The sequence below is a fragment of the Ovis aries genome, chromosome 6 (assembly GCF_016772045.2).
Source record: "Ovis aries strain OAR_USU_Benz2616 breed Rambouillet chromosome 6, ARS-UI_Ramb_v3.0, whole genome shotgun sequence".
In the NCBI taxonomy this organism is placed as follows: domain Eukaryota; kingdom Metazoa; phylum Chordata; class Mammalia; order Artiodactyla; family Bovidae; genus Ovis; species Ovis aries.
The window spans coordinates 111,692,977-111,709,182 of NC_056059.1; the positions used below are offsets into that span (position 1 = coordinate 111,692,977).

Genomic DNA, 16,206 nt, shown 5'->3' on the forward strand with positions numbered 1-16,206 from the left:
GCTACAGTTTGCTCCTAAAGGGGCCGTGATATACGTCCAGTTCCAACATGGCAGCATAGCACAGTGAAATCTTAATAAGGTCAAGTGGAGGACCCTCTATAAAAAAGGGTGTTGGCAATTCCATCCAAATAACACAAGCTCTAAGGAGCAGAGCACTTCAAGGGAGGTGCGATCCCTTTCTCTTTTATCCCTCTCCCCAAGTTTTCTTGCTTTTGATCTTCCCTGTTACAGTCAGTTACACCTGTAACTGGAAGATGTTCACTCCATTCAGTTCTTTTTTCAAGGAATCTGGAAAGTAATCTATGAAGAAAACCCTCCGTGTGGGGAAGGGTTATCTAATCACACCAAAGACCACTCTATTTGACTACGGCAACAAGGTAGACCATCCTGTTCGCATGTCCTCACTCCTCCTGGCTGAGTTTCGGTTAGCCAATGGATTGCCTAGTCTATCCCATAAGATAACGTTTCATTTGATTGAAATTCTTTACATATACACATGTATGTTTTCTGTTTACAAAGTTTCATCACATGAAACCAAATTCTTTCATTATGTATTTTTTGAGGTCCAAGACCCCAATTTGACTACTAGGAAGAGTTGTGCTTTAAATGCTTCATCTGAAGAGGTTTTACATGATATTCGTAGATTTTCAGAGCAGGCCCCAGTTTTAACTGAAGTCCTGTCAACACATCATTTCTTATCATCAGTAGCAGGGATTTTCCATCAATTTCCTATTTCTGAAATGCAGTAGCTTGCTCCTCAAATCCTGCCATTCGGAAGTAATTGACGACACCCATCATGGCCCAGTCTGCAGGATCCGGTGGCCTCCCGTTCTCCATGGAATTTTTTACACCGACAGAGCCATTTTCCTTGTTTACCATGTCAACAGATAGCATGGGGAGGCTGCAGGGTTCCTTTACTTTGGCAACTCCCCCCATGGCCAGCGCCGGGAGGGTTTCCCCAGTGCAGAGCTCCCACAGTTTTTAAATAATGAAGCAACTAATTTCTTTTTGCTACATGAACCATCATTTTTTAAAACTTTTATTTCCTGTTGGAGTACAGCCGATTAACAATGTTGTAACAGTTCAGGTGAACCGTGAAGGGACTCAGCCACATACACATGTACCCATTCTCCCCCAAACTGCCCTCCCGTCCAGGCTGGCACATAACATTGAGCAGAGTTCCCTGTGCTATACACAGTAAGACCTTGTTGGTTATCCATTTTAAATAGAGCGGTAGTCTTCCCAAGTGGCTCAGTGGTAAAGAATCTGTCTACAATGCAGGAGTCATGGGTTCAGTCTGTGGGACAGGAAGATTCCCTGGAGAAGGGAATGGCAACCCACTCCAGTATTCTTGTCTGGAAAATCCCATGGACAGAGGAGCTGGGCTGGCCACCATCCATGGGGTCCCAAAAGAGTCGGACACAACTGAGGGACTAAACAACAACAGGTCAACCCCAAGCTCCCTAGCTCTCCCTCCCTGCACCTGTCCCCAGTAACTTACGATATGCCTCTTTCTCATCTGCCTTCCTTCTCACAGTGTGATGCATCTCCAGGCCCATCCGTGGTGCTGCAGATGGCGTTACTTCACATGCTTTTTAACGACTGAGTGATATTCCCTTGTATAGACATACCACATCTTCATCCATTCCTCTGCCAATGGACATTTAGGTTTCTTCTTTGTACTGGCTAAACAGTGCTAGCCATCATTTGAATATATGTTTGCTTATATATTCATATATGTTCTTTTATATCAATCCATCAGGGACTCAGTTTCTGGGTGCTACCCCAAGAGGCAGTGGTTAGCTGGCCCTCAGATCACACTCACAAAGCACAGAAGGGTTTCGATTGATCCTTAACACAGCATTTATCCTTGAACTTAACTCAAATTGGCTCATCATGCTTTTTTAAAAAACCATTTAAGCAAAGTGCAAACAGCACAAGGTAGTGAAACTGTGGGATTAAGAGACAAGTGACCCAGTGAGAAAGTTCATTAACATCTATGACTCTCCAGTTTGGAATATATTTACAACAGATATCAGTGAATTATACAAATACTGAATAATAAAGGACCTTGTGGATTTATTCTTTTAAAAACCATTGTGTCTGGAAAAACTGCTTGCCCTCACTTATGTGTGGAATCTAAGAAAGTCAAACTTACAGTAACAACAAGTGGAAAGGTGGCTATCAGAGCCGGAGGGGTGGGGAACAGGGCAATGCTGGTCAAAGGGTGTTGTAAACTTCTGGTTATAAGATGAGAAAGTTCTGGAGATGCAGTGACTAGGGAAGCTGAACTCCAATACTTTGGCCACCTGATGTGAAGAGCCGACTCATTGGAAAAGACCCTGATGATGGGAAAGATTGAAGGTGGGAGGGGAAGGGGATGGCAGAGGATGAGATGGTTGGATGGCATCACCAACTCAATGGACATGAGTTTGGGCAAGCTCCAGGAGATGGTGAAGAACAGGGAAGCCTGGTGTGCTGCAGTCCATGGGGTCGCAGAGAGTCGGACATAACTGAGCATCTGAACAACAACAACAAAATAAATGTCACATTTTCTCACCACACACACACACACACACAGAGGTAACTATGCGAGATGATGAATGTGTTAATTAGCTTAATTGTGATCATCACTGAGCAATGTATATGTAAACCGAAACGTCACATTGTGCACCTTAAATATATATCAATATTTATTCGTCAATCATACCTCTATAAAGCTGGGGGGGAAAATCTGAAACAATTGTCTATGGGGTTGGAGGAAGAATCAAACAAGCTGGAGGAGCTCTTCCAAAGACAACATGGCCGCTCACCAACCCCACCCCAAGGTTAAGTGAGTCAGGCAGCCAGAGAGAGGATGGACGGTCATTGTGGATGTCTTGGGGATGGGGGAGGTGGGAATAGATGCTCAGCGGGGTGCACATAGTCTGTTGAAGACCTGATAAGCCCTCACCATTTCTCTATGCCATCAGAGACATCAAAGAACAAATAGTGCAGTTTGCTTTCCAGCAAGAATCTCAGCTTAGAAGTTTGGAGAATCATGTGATGACACACCTTTGTCCTGTTAAGAAACCTTACTTGAGACCTCCCAGGAGTCGATGTGATGAGATAGTGAAATGGGTGACTATTCATAAGGAACATAACTGTGAAGCAATGTTTGGAATCGTGAACCACTGCAGACCTGCAGGGAAGAGAAACTGAAGAAGGTTCGTCAAACATGTGTATCAACCAGTGACCTTAGCTGCAACAACTGAATACAGCTCCAGCCAGAAATACATTTTCTAGGGAAGCTCAGAGGCTGGCAGGTTTTCCAGGAGGGTAGGAGAACAGTTTGGAAGCCACTTAGTCAAGAGCAACCTTCCAGGACTTCCCCTGTGGTCAAGTGGTTAAAAATCCACTTTGCGATGCAGGAGATGTGGGTTCGATCCCTGGTCTAGGAACTAAGATCCCAAATGCCACGGAGCAACTAAGCCCACACGCCCCAGCTGCTAGGTCCTTGAGCCCAAAGTAGAGAATCTGTGCACTGCAAAAAAAATCCCCCGCACCAAACCAAGACCTGCCACAGTCAAATAAATAAATAATAGTTTTTAAAAGGCCAACATTGCAAAGGACTCCACAGACAGGTCAGGTCGAGGGGTCATCCTTGCCCCAGGGACACTCAGCCATCACTTTGTCACTGCCAGATGTGGTCGCTGTTGCTTCTGGGACCAGAAATAACTGAAGGGGGTGGTGCATGCTGAAGCACACAGAGCGTGGCCCTTGCCTCCCACGCCAGCCTCACATTCACGGCTCTCTTGACAACCAGCTGGGTCAGCCACATTCTCTCATCCTAGGTGGGCTTTGAATCATCCTAGGTGGGTACTACTTGCCCACCTGAAAGGACTGGCCAGAGATCCTCCTAAGACCTTTCACTAAGAGCTGGCTTCCACTCTTGGAAGGTCTTCCTGACCCAGAGACCGAAACTGTGTCTCCTGCATTGGCAGGTGGGTTCTTTACCACTGAGTCACACACCAAATGATAAATTGACTCATTGATTCACTGACTCATTCAGCAAGCTTTATTAAGCCCCCATTACCTACCAGTCAGCCACAAGAGGGCTTCCCTTGTAGCTCAGCTGGTGAAGAATCTGCCTGCAATGCAGGAGACCCGGGTTCAATTCCTGAGTTGGGAAGATCCCCTAGAGGAAGGCATGGCAACCCTCTCCAGTATTCTTGCCTGGAGAATCTCATGAACAAAGGAACCTGGTGGGCTACAGTCCATGGGGTCGCAGAGTCAAACACGACAATGACCAAGCACAGCACATCTACCAGTGAAACCACTACGACCCTTCCGCCTCCTCCCTACCTCCAGGACATGGTTTATAGTGACGCACTGGGCTTCCCCAGCAGCGCTGGTGGCAAATAACCTGCCTGCCAATGCAGGAGGTGTAAGAGGCGCAGACTGGATCCCTGGGTCGGGAAGACCCCCTGGAGGAGGAAATGGCAACCCACTCCAGTCTTCTTGCCTGGAAAATCCCGTGGACAGAGGAGCCTGGTGGGCTACAGTCCATGGGATGGCAAAGAGTCGGACACACCGAGGCGACTTAGCATGCCTGCTGTTTACATGTATGTTTCCTCTACCATTTCCACCCCTAAAGTTTTAGAGACAGACAACGCTTTTCCATCACTTTATTTCCATGAACCTAGTCCTTACTGGTTGAAACAAGTATAGCATATTAAAAACCAAAATTATATCATAAAGGATGAAATAAAGCAGATCTTAAAATCAATACAAACAAGCAACAAACTGACCCTAGTGTACATCTTATTGATAACTCAACTACCCAGGCACAAGAAATGAACTCAAGTCTTGTTTGAACATAATATACTGACTGTGCAATATTACTGGAATATGTTCTAAGGATGAAAATAACCACAAATCTATCTTTAACTCGAATCAATAGTTCTTTTGACATGTATGATGTTTTGCAGGTTAGACTAAATGACTGCAAAGAATGAATGTATAAACTGAGAGAAGACGAATGAGGTGTTGAGTTTGAGTTGATGGGATCACTGTGAAATTATACATATTTGCAGATGCAATATTATTTAGCTACATTGCTCTTTTGTCATATTTTAATTTCTCTGAGGACCTAATTCTACAACATATGTTGAATGCTTGCTATAATCCAGACCTGGTACTCAGCAGTTTACATGAAATATTTCCTTTAGTTTTCACCATTGCATTTTGTGATTAATACAACTGTTAAAAAAAGGCGACAAATTTGCCACAATAATGGAAGAGTTAGGTGTGATCTGACCCCAAATTGTGCTTATAATCACAGAGATGAGTAAGACAAGTCATAATCTACTCCATTTTAAAGAACAGCATTCATTTTAACACTAAACTTGATCTGATAACTGAAATAATTGTCTTACAGGAAAAGCTTTGGAATCACCTAATTCGTCAAAAAAGTATTTGTGCTCACTTGACATAGAGCATATTTTAAGGGGGTTGGGAAACAAGATCTGGGTTCTAGACCCAGTTCTGAAAAATCCCAGCTCCATGACCTCTGCAAGTACACCAGACCTTTCTGGGTCTCTGTTTTTGCTCTTCTAATTGAAGGAGCTTGAAGACATGTCGAGTCACAGACTCGAACGTCTGCAGATATCGACTGGAAATATAAATTAGTAAAATGCCCTCAGGACTTGTATCCTGTCTGTGCTGTGGTGACCTCTCAGTTGCAGTCCTAACATTGCCAGGCAAGAGTGCAGGCCTGCTTGAAGTCCTCTGAACTTCCAGTTCCTCAAGAGAAACCAGAAGTCCAGGCTTATGTGACACTTTCCAAATCTTAAACTAATAACTAAAACAAAACAAAACAAAACAAACAAACCAAAAACCTTGTGTCAGAAAAACAAAAAAACCAACCCATATTGGCTCTCAGATCAACACCTTATACATTTGTGGATCAGATAAACTCTGAAGTCCCTTCAGGGGGAGTCTTTAGATAATGAAATGGTCGCTCCAGTCATGGAGATGTTCCATGCCTTAAATTGTGAAACTCAAAGTGGATTACCTGGTTGATCTCAGAACTTTGAGGGAGTGGACAAATCCTAGCACCTTTTTGGGCCACCATCTTTCTGTGGTGCAATGAAAAGCCTGAGTGTCTCTGGGGATGCAGGGATAAACCCATTACCCACTGAGCCCCTGGTATATGTCAGGGGCCTTCATAAATCATACTATTTGTATTAGCTGGGGTTGTGCAGAGAAACAGAACCATGAGTAGGTAGACAGACAGAGGAGGAGGTTGTTAGTCACTCAGTTGTGTCCGACTCTGTGACCCCATGGACTGTAGCCTGGCGGGTTCCTCTATCTATGGGATTTCCTAGGCAAGAATTCTAGAATGGATTGCTCTTCTCTTCTCCAGGAGATTTTCCCAACTCAGGGATCGAACCTGGATCTCCTGCATTGCAGTCAGATTCTTTACCATCTGAGCCACATGGGAGATGATTAAATTGATGGATAGATAGATAGAAGGTGGATAGATGATAGATTAGATAGATGGATAATGATAGATGATTAGATAGATAAGTAGATGAATGATAGATAATAAATAGATCACTAACAGGTAATAGATGGATAGACAGGTAATAGATAGATAGAGGATAGATAGAGATGGATTTTAGGAGGTTGGTTTGTGTGATTATGAAGGCTGCTGCTGCTGCTGCTAAGTCGCTTCAGTTGTGTCCAACTCTGTGCGACCCCATAGATGGCAGCCCACCAGGCTCCCCCGTCCCCGGGATTCTCCAGGCAAGAACACTGGAGTGGGTTGCCATTTCCATCTCCAATGCATGAAAGTGAAAAGTGAAAGGAAAGTCACTCAGTCATGTCGGATTCTTAGCGACCCGATGGAGTGCAGCCTACCAGGCTCCTCCATCCATGGGATTTTCCAGGCAAGAGTACTGGAGTGGGGTGCCATTACCTGATTATGAAGGCTAGCAAGTCCAAAATCTGCAGGGAGGGCCATCAGGCTGAGACGCAGAAGAGATAATGGTGTAGTTCTAGTTTGAAGGTCACCTACTGGCAGAATTCCCTCTTGTTCAGCAGAGGTCAGTCTTTGTTCTACTACTCAGGCTTTCAACTTTTCAGATGAGGCTCACCCACATTTATAAAGGGTAATCTGCTTTACTTAAAGCCCACAGATTTTGATGTTAATCTCATCTGAAAAAAAAAAAAACAACAACAACAAAAAACAGCCTCTCAGAGACATCAAGAGAAGATAATACTTGAGCAAAAGACTAGACAAAGTGACTTGCTCAGTTCAGTTCAGTCACTTAGTGTGGGGCCCTAAATGGGAAACCTTAAAAAAAGAAGGGCTAGCTTTGAGGTTTAGAGCTAAGATGGCGCCTGGCAGAAGAGATGAGGGCATGGCCTAAGTTGTTTGTTAAAACTTGATTGGCTCTCTTGATTTTCGTGCACGTGGATAGCAGTGATCACCGTACTTGTTACAATGAAGCGCATGACGACTTGACCTTTAACGTGATTGGTGCAACTATGGTATATTAAGATTTGACCTTTAATGTGATTGGTGCAACTATGGCATATTACAATTTGACCTTTAACGTGATTGGTGCAACCCTCGTGAACACCCCCCCCCCCCTTGCTTGCCTATATAAACCAAGTTTGCGGTGATAAAGCGGAATTGCTTATACGGAACCCCTGCCGAGTCTGATTGTCTCTCGCTTGCCGAGGGGCTGGGTTGGCGGACAGCAGGCTCACTTCTCCTCAGGACCCCTCAGCTTTCCTGAGGGAAGTTCCACTGCCTCTTTCTGTGGAGCGCCCCCTGCAACTTAGTCATGTCCAGCTCCTTGTGACCCCATGGACTGCAGCACACCAGGCTTCCCTGTCCATCACCAACTCCCAGAACTTGCTCAAACTCATGTCCATCCAGTTGGTGATGCCATCCAACCATCTCATCCTCTGTCGTCCCCTTCTCCTCCTGCCTTCAATCTTTCCCAGCATCAGGGTCTTTTCCAATGAATCAGTTCTTCATATCAGGTGGCCAAAGTATTGGAACTTCAACTTCAGCATCAGTCTTTCCAATGACTATTCAGGATTGATTTCCTTTAGGATGGACTGGTTGGATCTCCTTGCAGTCCAAGGCACTCTCAAGAGTCTTCTCCAACACCACAGTTCAAAAGCATCAATTTTCTGGTGCTCAGCTATCTTCACAGTCCAACTCTCACATCCATACATGATTACTGGAAAAGCCATAGCTTTGACTATACGAAACTTTGTTGCTAAAGTAATGTCTCTGCTTTTTAATATGCTGTCTAGGTTTGTCACACCTTTTTTCCAAGGAGTAAGCGTCTTTTAACTTCAGGCTGCAGTCACCATCTGCAATGATTTTGGAGCCCAAGGAAATAAAGTCTGTCACTGTTTCCATTGTTTCCCCATCTATTTGCCATGAAGTGATGGGACCGGATGCCATGATCTTTGTTTCTTTGAATGCTGAGTTTTAAGGCAGCTTTTTCACTCTCCTCTTTCACCTTCATCAAGAAGCTCTTTAGTTCCTCTTTACTTGCTGCCATCAGGGTGGTGTCATCTGAGTATCTGAGGTTATTGATAATTCTTCCAGAAACCTTAATTCCAGATTGTCCCTCATCCAGCCAGGCATTTCTCATGATGTACTCTGCACATAAGTTAAATAAGCAGGGTGACAATATACAGCCTTGATGCATTTGGAATCAACCTGTTGTTCCATGTCTGGTTCTAACTGTTGTTTCTTGACATGCACACAGATTTCTCAGGAGGAAGGTAAGGTGGTCTGGTATTCCCATCTCTTTCAGAATTTTCCACAGTTTGTTATAATCCACTCAGCCAAACTCTTTGGCATAGTCGATGAAGTAGATGTTTTTCTGGAATTCTCTTGCTTTTTCTATGATCCAACGGATGCGGGCAGTTTGATCTCTGGTTCCTATGCCTTTTCTAAATCCAGCTTGAACATCTGGAAGTTCATGGTTCACATACTGCTAAAGCCTGGCTTGAGAATTTTGAGCATTACTTTGCTAGCGTGTGAAATGAGTGCAATTGTGCAGTAGTTTGAGCACTGCCCTTCTTTGGGATTGGAATGAAAACTGACCTTTTCCAGTCCTGTGGCCACTGCTGAGCTTTTCAAATTTGCTGGCATATTGAGTGCAGCACTTTCAGAACATCATCCTTAAGGATTTGAAATAGCTCAACTGGACTTCCATCACCTCCACTAGCTTTGCCTGTAGTGATGCTTCCTGAGACCCACTTGACTTCACACTCCAGGATGTCTGGCTCTAAGTGAGTGATCACAGCATTGTGGTTAGCTGGGTCATGAACATCTTTTTTGTATAGTTGTGCTGTGTATTCTTGCCCCTCTTAATATCTTCTGCTTCTGTTAGGTGACCTGCTAAGTTGATACATAAAGTTAACTGTCATACCATTTAGCTTTCACCATGATCCATGAAGTAGATTACTATCCCCATTTTATAGATGAGGAAACCAAAGCTCTGAGAAGTTTAATGACTTATAAGCAATTAGGGGCAGAGCTGGCCTTCAGACTTCTAAATTCACTTCTTCACCCAGTTCTCTCATGATTCTAGACGCTTTTCAGTATTTGTTGCTTTTGACTGTGCTGGTCTCCGTTGCTGCACAAGCTTCCTGCAGTGGTGGGGAGTAGGGGCTGCTCTCCTGGTCGTGTTGTGTGGGCTTCTCACTGCAGTGGCTCCCCTTGTTGGGAAGTGTGGGCGCTAGGCTCACGGGCTTCAGTAGTTGTGGCACACAGACTTAGCTGCCTCACTGCATGTGGAATCTTAGTTCCTGGTCCAGGGATCGAACTCATGTTCTCTGCACTCTGGGGCCGTGACCTTTCCCTGGATTGTGTATCATCGGAGGCTAGCATCCTGTCTGCATATAGTAGGTGCTTGATAAATGCTCACTGAATGTCTCCATAGACAGAGGGGTAAATAGAAACGATCTATTTACATATCTGTGCTTCTACCACACAGTTATCTCCTTAAATGAGTGAAAGTCGCTCAGTCGTGCCCGACTATTTGCGACCCCACGGACTATACAGTCCATGGAATTCTCTAGGCCAGAATACTGGAGTGGGTAACCTTTCCCTTCTCCAGGAGATCTTCCCAACCCAGGAATTAAATGGGAATCTCCTGCTTTGCAGGCAGATTCTTTACCAACTGGGCCACCAGGGGGAGTCCAAGAATACTGGAGTGAGTAGCCTATCTCTTCTCCAGTGGATCTTCCTAACTCAGGAATCTAACTGGGGTCTCCTGAATTGCAGGCGGATTCTTTACCAGCTAAGCTACCAGGAAAGCCCTATCTGTTTAAGGACAGTAGCTAAAAATATGGGCTCAGGACTTGGACCATCTGACTTTAATGTTCAGCCACCCTGCTTACTGACCCAGGTTCAATGTCTTTGATTGTCAACTATTGCTAAAAATAACTGCTAAAAAAAAATTCTGTGCGAACCCATGGACAGCAGCACACTAGGCTTCCCTGTTCTTCACTATTTCCCAGAGTTTTCACAAACTCTGCTGCTGCTAAGTTGCTTCAGTCGTGTCTGACTCTGTGCGACCCCATAGACAGCAGCCCACCAGGCTCCCCCCTCCCTGGGATTCTCCAGACAAGAACACTGGAGTGGGTTGCCATTTCCTTCTCCAATGCATGAAAGTGAAAAGTGAAAGTGAAGCTGCTCAGTCATGTCTGACTCTTCACGACCCCATGGACTGCAGCCCACCAGGCTCTTCGGCCCATGGGATTTTCCAGGCAAGGGTACTGGAGTGGGCTGCCACTGCCTTCTCCAGAAAACTCTGAGTAGATGGTAAATGATGAATGACTCATTTTATCCTGGGCCACTAGGGGGTGGAGAGGCAGGCAAATCCTCCCTCTCTTTTCTTCTCTGGGTTTTTTCATCTCAGCTCACAGGTATGTTCCCTTTAAATGCCCCGCCAGACCTGAAACTTTGGGGACCAGGGCAGTAGAATGTGAGGGTTTGGTGAGAATGCAGGCCCTTTTCCTTGTGAACTTTCACCTAAATTACTTACGTCTCAAATGAGTTGAGAGTGAATGAGGAATTAGCGTTCTTCAAAGCTATACAATTCACTCTTCCTAGTAATAGTTGTTATTGTTGTTGTTCAGCTGCTAAGTCATGCCTGACTCTTTGTGACCCCATGGACTGCAGGATGTCAGGCTTCCCTGTCCTTCACTACCTTCCTGAGTTTGCTCAAACTCATGTCCATTGAATCGGTAATGCTATCTAACCATCTCATCCTCTGGGAAACCTCTCATCCCCTGCTTATTTAACTTATATACAGAGTACATCATGAGAAACGCTGGACTGGAAGAAACACAAGCTGGAATCAAGATTGCCGGGAGAAATATCAATAACCTCAGATATGCAGATGACACCACCCTTATGGCAGAAAGTGAAGAGGAACTCAAAAGCCTCTTGATGAAAGTGAAAGAGGAGAGTGAAAAAGTTGGCTTAAAGCTCAACTTCAGGGGGGCGGTCCTAAGAGGGCAGAGGAATAGGACGGAAGACCACTTTCTCCCTCACAAATTCCTCAAAAGAACATTTCAACGCTGAGCAAACTCCACAAAACAACTTTTGAATGCTGGCAGAGGACATCAGGCAACCAGAAAAGCAGACCATTGTCTTTGAGAACAGGTAGGAAAAAATATAAAAGACAAAAATAGAGACAAAGGAGGTGGGGAGGGAGCTCCGTCCCGGGAAGGGAAGCCTGTCCCAGGAAGGGAATTTTAAGAAGAGAGGTTTCCAAACACTAGGAAACACTCTCCCTGCCGAGTCTGTGGCGAGCCTTGGAAACACAGAGGGCAACATAACAGGAAGGAAAAATAAATAAATAATTAAAACCAGCAGATTACAAGCCCAACAGTAACTCCCCCAGCGGAAAAGCAGCACAGACGCCTGCATCCGCCAATAGCAGTGGAGGCAGGGCAGGGAAGCGTGGGAGGCGCGGGCTGCAGAGATTTGTAAGAATCGGGCAGGAACGCCCCACAGGTAACCAAAACGATCTAACTTGGGCTAGCACACCAGACCGTGGGATAGCTACCATGTGAAAAGCTCGAACATAAAACACTGCCAGGACCGCACACAGAACAAAGGATGGAACGGACATAGCCGCTGCAGACCATCCCCCGCCGGGGACAGGCAACCAGAGCCGTAAGGGCTGGAAAGGGGCCATTGCAGCCCTGGAGAGACTCTACCTACCAAACTGCAAGCAGGCTTCTTTGCTAAGACTTCTGGGGGTGCTGGACAGTCACCATCTGCCTCACAAGGGGCGCCAGCGGTACACCCAGAAAACTGAGCAGCAGAGACAGAAAAGGCGACTAGTCGCAGCGACCGCGCTCGCCAAACTCCTGCGCTACTGGGACCTGGGAAGGGCACAAAACGCAGTCCCAACCGAATCTGAGCCTCTGAGGGCTACCTGAGCGCCAAACCTGAGCGGCTTAGACCGGGGAGGTGCACGCAGCCGAGGGCTGGCCTCAGACGGTTCCCGGCTGAGCATCGTAGAACTGGAGCGGTTTGTGCGCCGCGAGAAGGGACAGGTCCAGCGGGGCTGAGACATTGTGTGCACACGACAGTGCTATTTGTTTGCAGCATCCCCGCCTCCCCACAGCGCGACTGAACTCGTGAGCCTAAAAAACCAGCAAACAGAAGAAGTTAAACAGAGGGAACCGCCTTGGAAGTGACCCCACACTGCCCACAATATCGGAGAAGGGCCAGAATAGCTTTACTATTTTTACAATCATTCCTTTTTTTTCCCCCTTTTTTTCTTTTTTCTTTTTTTTTCTTGCCTTTTTTTAACTTTTTTTAAAATTGTTAAGTCTTCTATTTCTCCTCTAATTTTTATTTCTATAACCTACTATTACTTTTCAAAAAAAAGACTCTTTTTTTTTTTTTTAAGGCAAACACCATATATAGTCTTTATGTGGTGTGGTTGGAGTTTTTCAATAATTCTTGTGGCTTTTTTCTTTCTTTTTTCTTTTTTCCTTCTGCTTCGTTTCTTTAATATTGTATTTTTGAAAATCCAACCTCTACTCTAGATTTTTAATCTTTGCTTTTTGGTTTTTGTTGTCAATTTTGTACATTTAAAAACCCAAACTTCACTATCCAGTTTTACCTGAGAGAGAGATTACTGGCTTGACCGCTCTCTCCTCCTTTGGACTCTCCTTTTTCTCCACCAGGTGGCTTCTGTCTCTTTCCTCCCCCATCTCTTCTCTATCCAACTCTGTGAATCTCTGTGTGTTCCAGACGGTGGAGAACACCTAAGGAACTGGTTACTGGCAGGATTTGTCTCTCTCCTTTTCATTCCTCTCTCTTATCCTCCTGGCCACCTCTGTCTACTTCCTCCCTCCCATATTCCATGTATAACTCCGTAAATACCTCTGAGCAGTCCAGACTATGGAGCGCACATAAGGAAGTGACTACTGGCTAGCTTGCTGTCTCCTCTTTTGATCTCACTGCATCTCATTCCAGTCACCTCTAACTACCCCTTTCCTCTTCTCTTCTCCATGTGACTCAGTGAACCTCTCTGGGTGTCCTTCAATGTGGAGAAACTTTTCATCTTTAACCTAGATGTTTTATCATCGGTGCTATATAGATGGAGAAATCTAGAGGTTACTGTAAAAATAAAACTGAAATCGAGAAGCAGGAGGCTTAAGTCCAAAGCCTGAGAACATCAGAGAACTCCCAAATTCAGGGAACATTAAGCAATAGGAGCTCATCAAACACCTCCATACCTACACTGAAACCAAACTCCACCCAAGGGCCAACAAGTTCCAGAGCAAGAGATACCACACAAATTCTCCAGCAACACAGGAACACACCCCTGAGCTTCAATATACAGGCAGCTCAAAGCTACTCCAAAACCTTTGACATCTCATAACCCATTACTGGTCACTCCACTGCACTCCAGAGAGAAGAAACCCAGCTCCACCCACCAGAACTCCAACACAAGCCTCCCTAACCAGGAAACCTTGACAAGCCACTGATACAACCCCACCCACAGTGAGGAAGCTCCATAATGAAGAGAACTCCACAAATTACCAGAATATTAAAAGGCCACCCCAAATGCAGCAATATAACCAAGATGAAGAGACCGAGGAATACTCAGCAGGTTAAGGAACAGGAGAAATGCCCACCAAACCAAACAAAAGAGGAAGAGATAGGGAATCTACCTGAGAAAGAATTCCGAATATGGATAGTGAAAATGATCCAAAATCTTGAAATCAAAATGGAATCACAGATAAATAGCCTAGAGACAAGGATTGAGAAGATGCAAGAAAGGTTTAACAAAGACCTAGAAGAAATAAAAAAGAGTCAATATATAATGAATAATGCAACAAATGAGATCAGAAACACTCTGGAGGCAACAAATAGTAGAATAACGGAGGCAGAAGATAGGATTAGTGAAATAGAAGATAGAATGGTAGAAATAAATGAATCAGAGAGGAAAAAAGAAAAATGAATTAAAAGAAATGAGGACAATCTCAGAGACCTCCAGGACAATATGAAACGCTCCAACATTCGAATTATAGGAGTCCCAGAAGAAGAAGATAAAAAGAAAGACCATGAGAAAATCCTTGAGGAGATAATAGTTGAAAACTTCCCTAAAATGGGGAAGGAAATAATCACCCAAGTCCAAGAAACACAGAGAGTTCCAAATAGGATAAACCCAAGGTGAAACACCCCAAGACACATATTAATCAAATTAACAAAGATCAAACACAAAGAACAAATATTAAAAGCAGCAAGGGAAAAACAACAAATAACACAAGGGGATTCCCATAAGGATAACAGCTGATCTTCCAATAGAAACTCTTCAGGCCAGGAGGAAATGGCAAGACATACTTAAAGTGATGAAAGAAAATATACTACAGCCCAGATTACTGTACCCAGCAACGATCTCATTCAAATACGAAGGAGAAATCAAAAGCTTTACAGACAAGCAAAAGCTGAGAGAATTCAGCACCACCAAACCAGCTCTCCAACAAATTCTAAAAGATATTCTCTAGACAGGAAACACAGAAAGGGTGTATAAACCCGAACCCAAAACAATAAAGTAAGTGGTAACGGGATCATACTTATCAATAATTACCTTAAACGTAAATGGGTTGAATGCCCCAACCAAAAGACAAAGATTGGCCGAATGGATACAAAAACAAGACCCCTCTATATGCTGCTTACAAGAGACCCACCTCAAAACAAGGGACACATACAGACTGAAAGTGAAGGGCTGGAAAAAGATATTCCATGCAAATAGAGACCAAAAGAAAGCAGGAGTGGCAATACTCATATCCGATAAAATAGACTTTAAAACAAAGGCTGTGAAAAGAGATAAAGAAGGCCGCTACATAATGATCAAAGGATCAATCCAAGAAGAAGATATAACAATCATAAATATATATGCACCCAATATAGGAGCACCGCAATATGTAAGACATATGCTAACAAGTATGAAAGGGGAAATTAACGATAACACAATAATAGTGGGAGACTTTAATACCCCACTCACACCTATGGACAGATCAACTAAACAGAAAATTAACAAAGAAATGCAAACTTTAAATGATACATTAGACCAGTTAGACCTAATTGATATCTATAGGACATTTCACCCCAAAACAATGGATTTCACCTTTTTCTCAAGTGCTCATGGAACATTCTCCAGGATAGATCACATCCTGGGCCATAAATCTAAACTTGATAAATTCAAAAAAATCAAAATCATTCCAATCATCTTTTCTGACCATAATGCATTAAGATTAGATCTCAATTACAGAAGAAAAACTATTTAAAATTCCAACATATGGAGGTTGAACAACACACTTCTGAATAACCAACAAATCACAGAAGAAATCAAAAAGAAATCAAAATATGCATAGAAACATGCATAGAAACTAACGAAAATGAAAACACAACAACCCAAAACCTGTGGGACACTATAAAAGCAGTGCTAAGAGGAAATTTCATAGCACTACAGGCATACCTCAAGAAACAAGAAAAAAGTCAAATAAATAACCTAACTCTACACCTAAAGCAACTAGAAAAGGAAGAATTGGAGAACCCCAGAGTTAGTAGAAGGAAAGAAATCTTAAAAATTAGGGCAGAAATAAATGCAAAAGAAACAAAAGAGACCATAGCAAAAATCCACAAAG

At 43.9% G+C, this 16,206-nt stretch overlaps 1 protein-coding gene and 1 pseudogene across 1 annotated transcript in view; one reads left to right on the forward strand and one right to left on the reverse strand.

Annotated features, from left to right (window-relative positions):
* LOC114115250 (ADP-ribosyl cyclase/cyclic ADP-ribose hydrolase 1-like) overlaps nt 1-15,426 on the forward strand; it is a 57,191-nt gene extending 41,765 nt beyond the window's left edge. The window contains exon 8 of the mRNA XM_060417415.1: nt 11,340-15,426. Within this exon, the coding sequence (XP_060273398.1) occupies nt 11,340-11,412 (73 nt within the window). The 3' untranslated portion in view covers nt 11,413-15,426. The remainder of the gene's footprint in view (nt 1-11,339) is intronic.
* LOC114115425 (sterile alpha motif domain-containing protein 13-like) lies at nt 377-954 on the reverse strand (annotated as a pseudogene).
* Nucleotides 15,427-16,206: the final 780 nt, after the last annotated feature.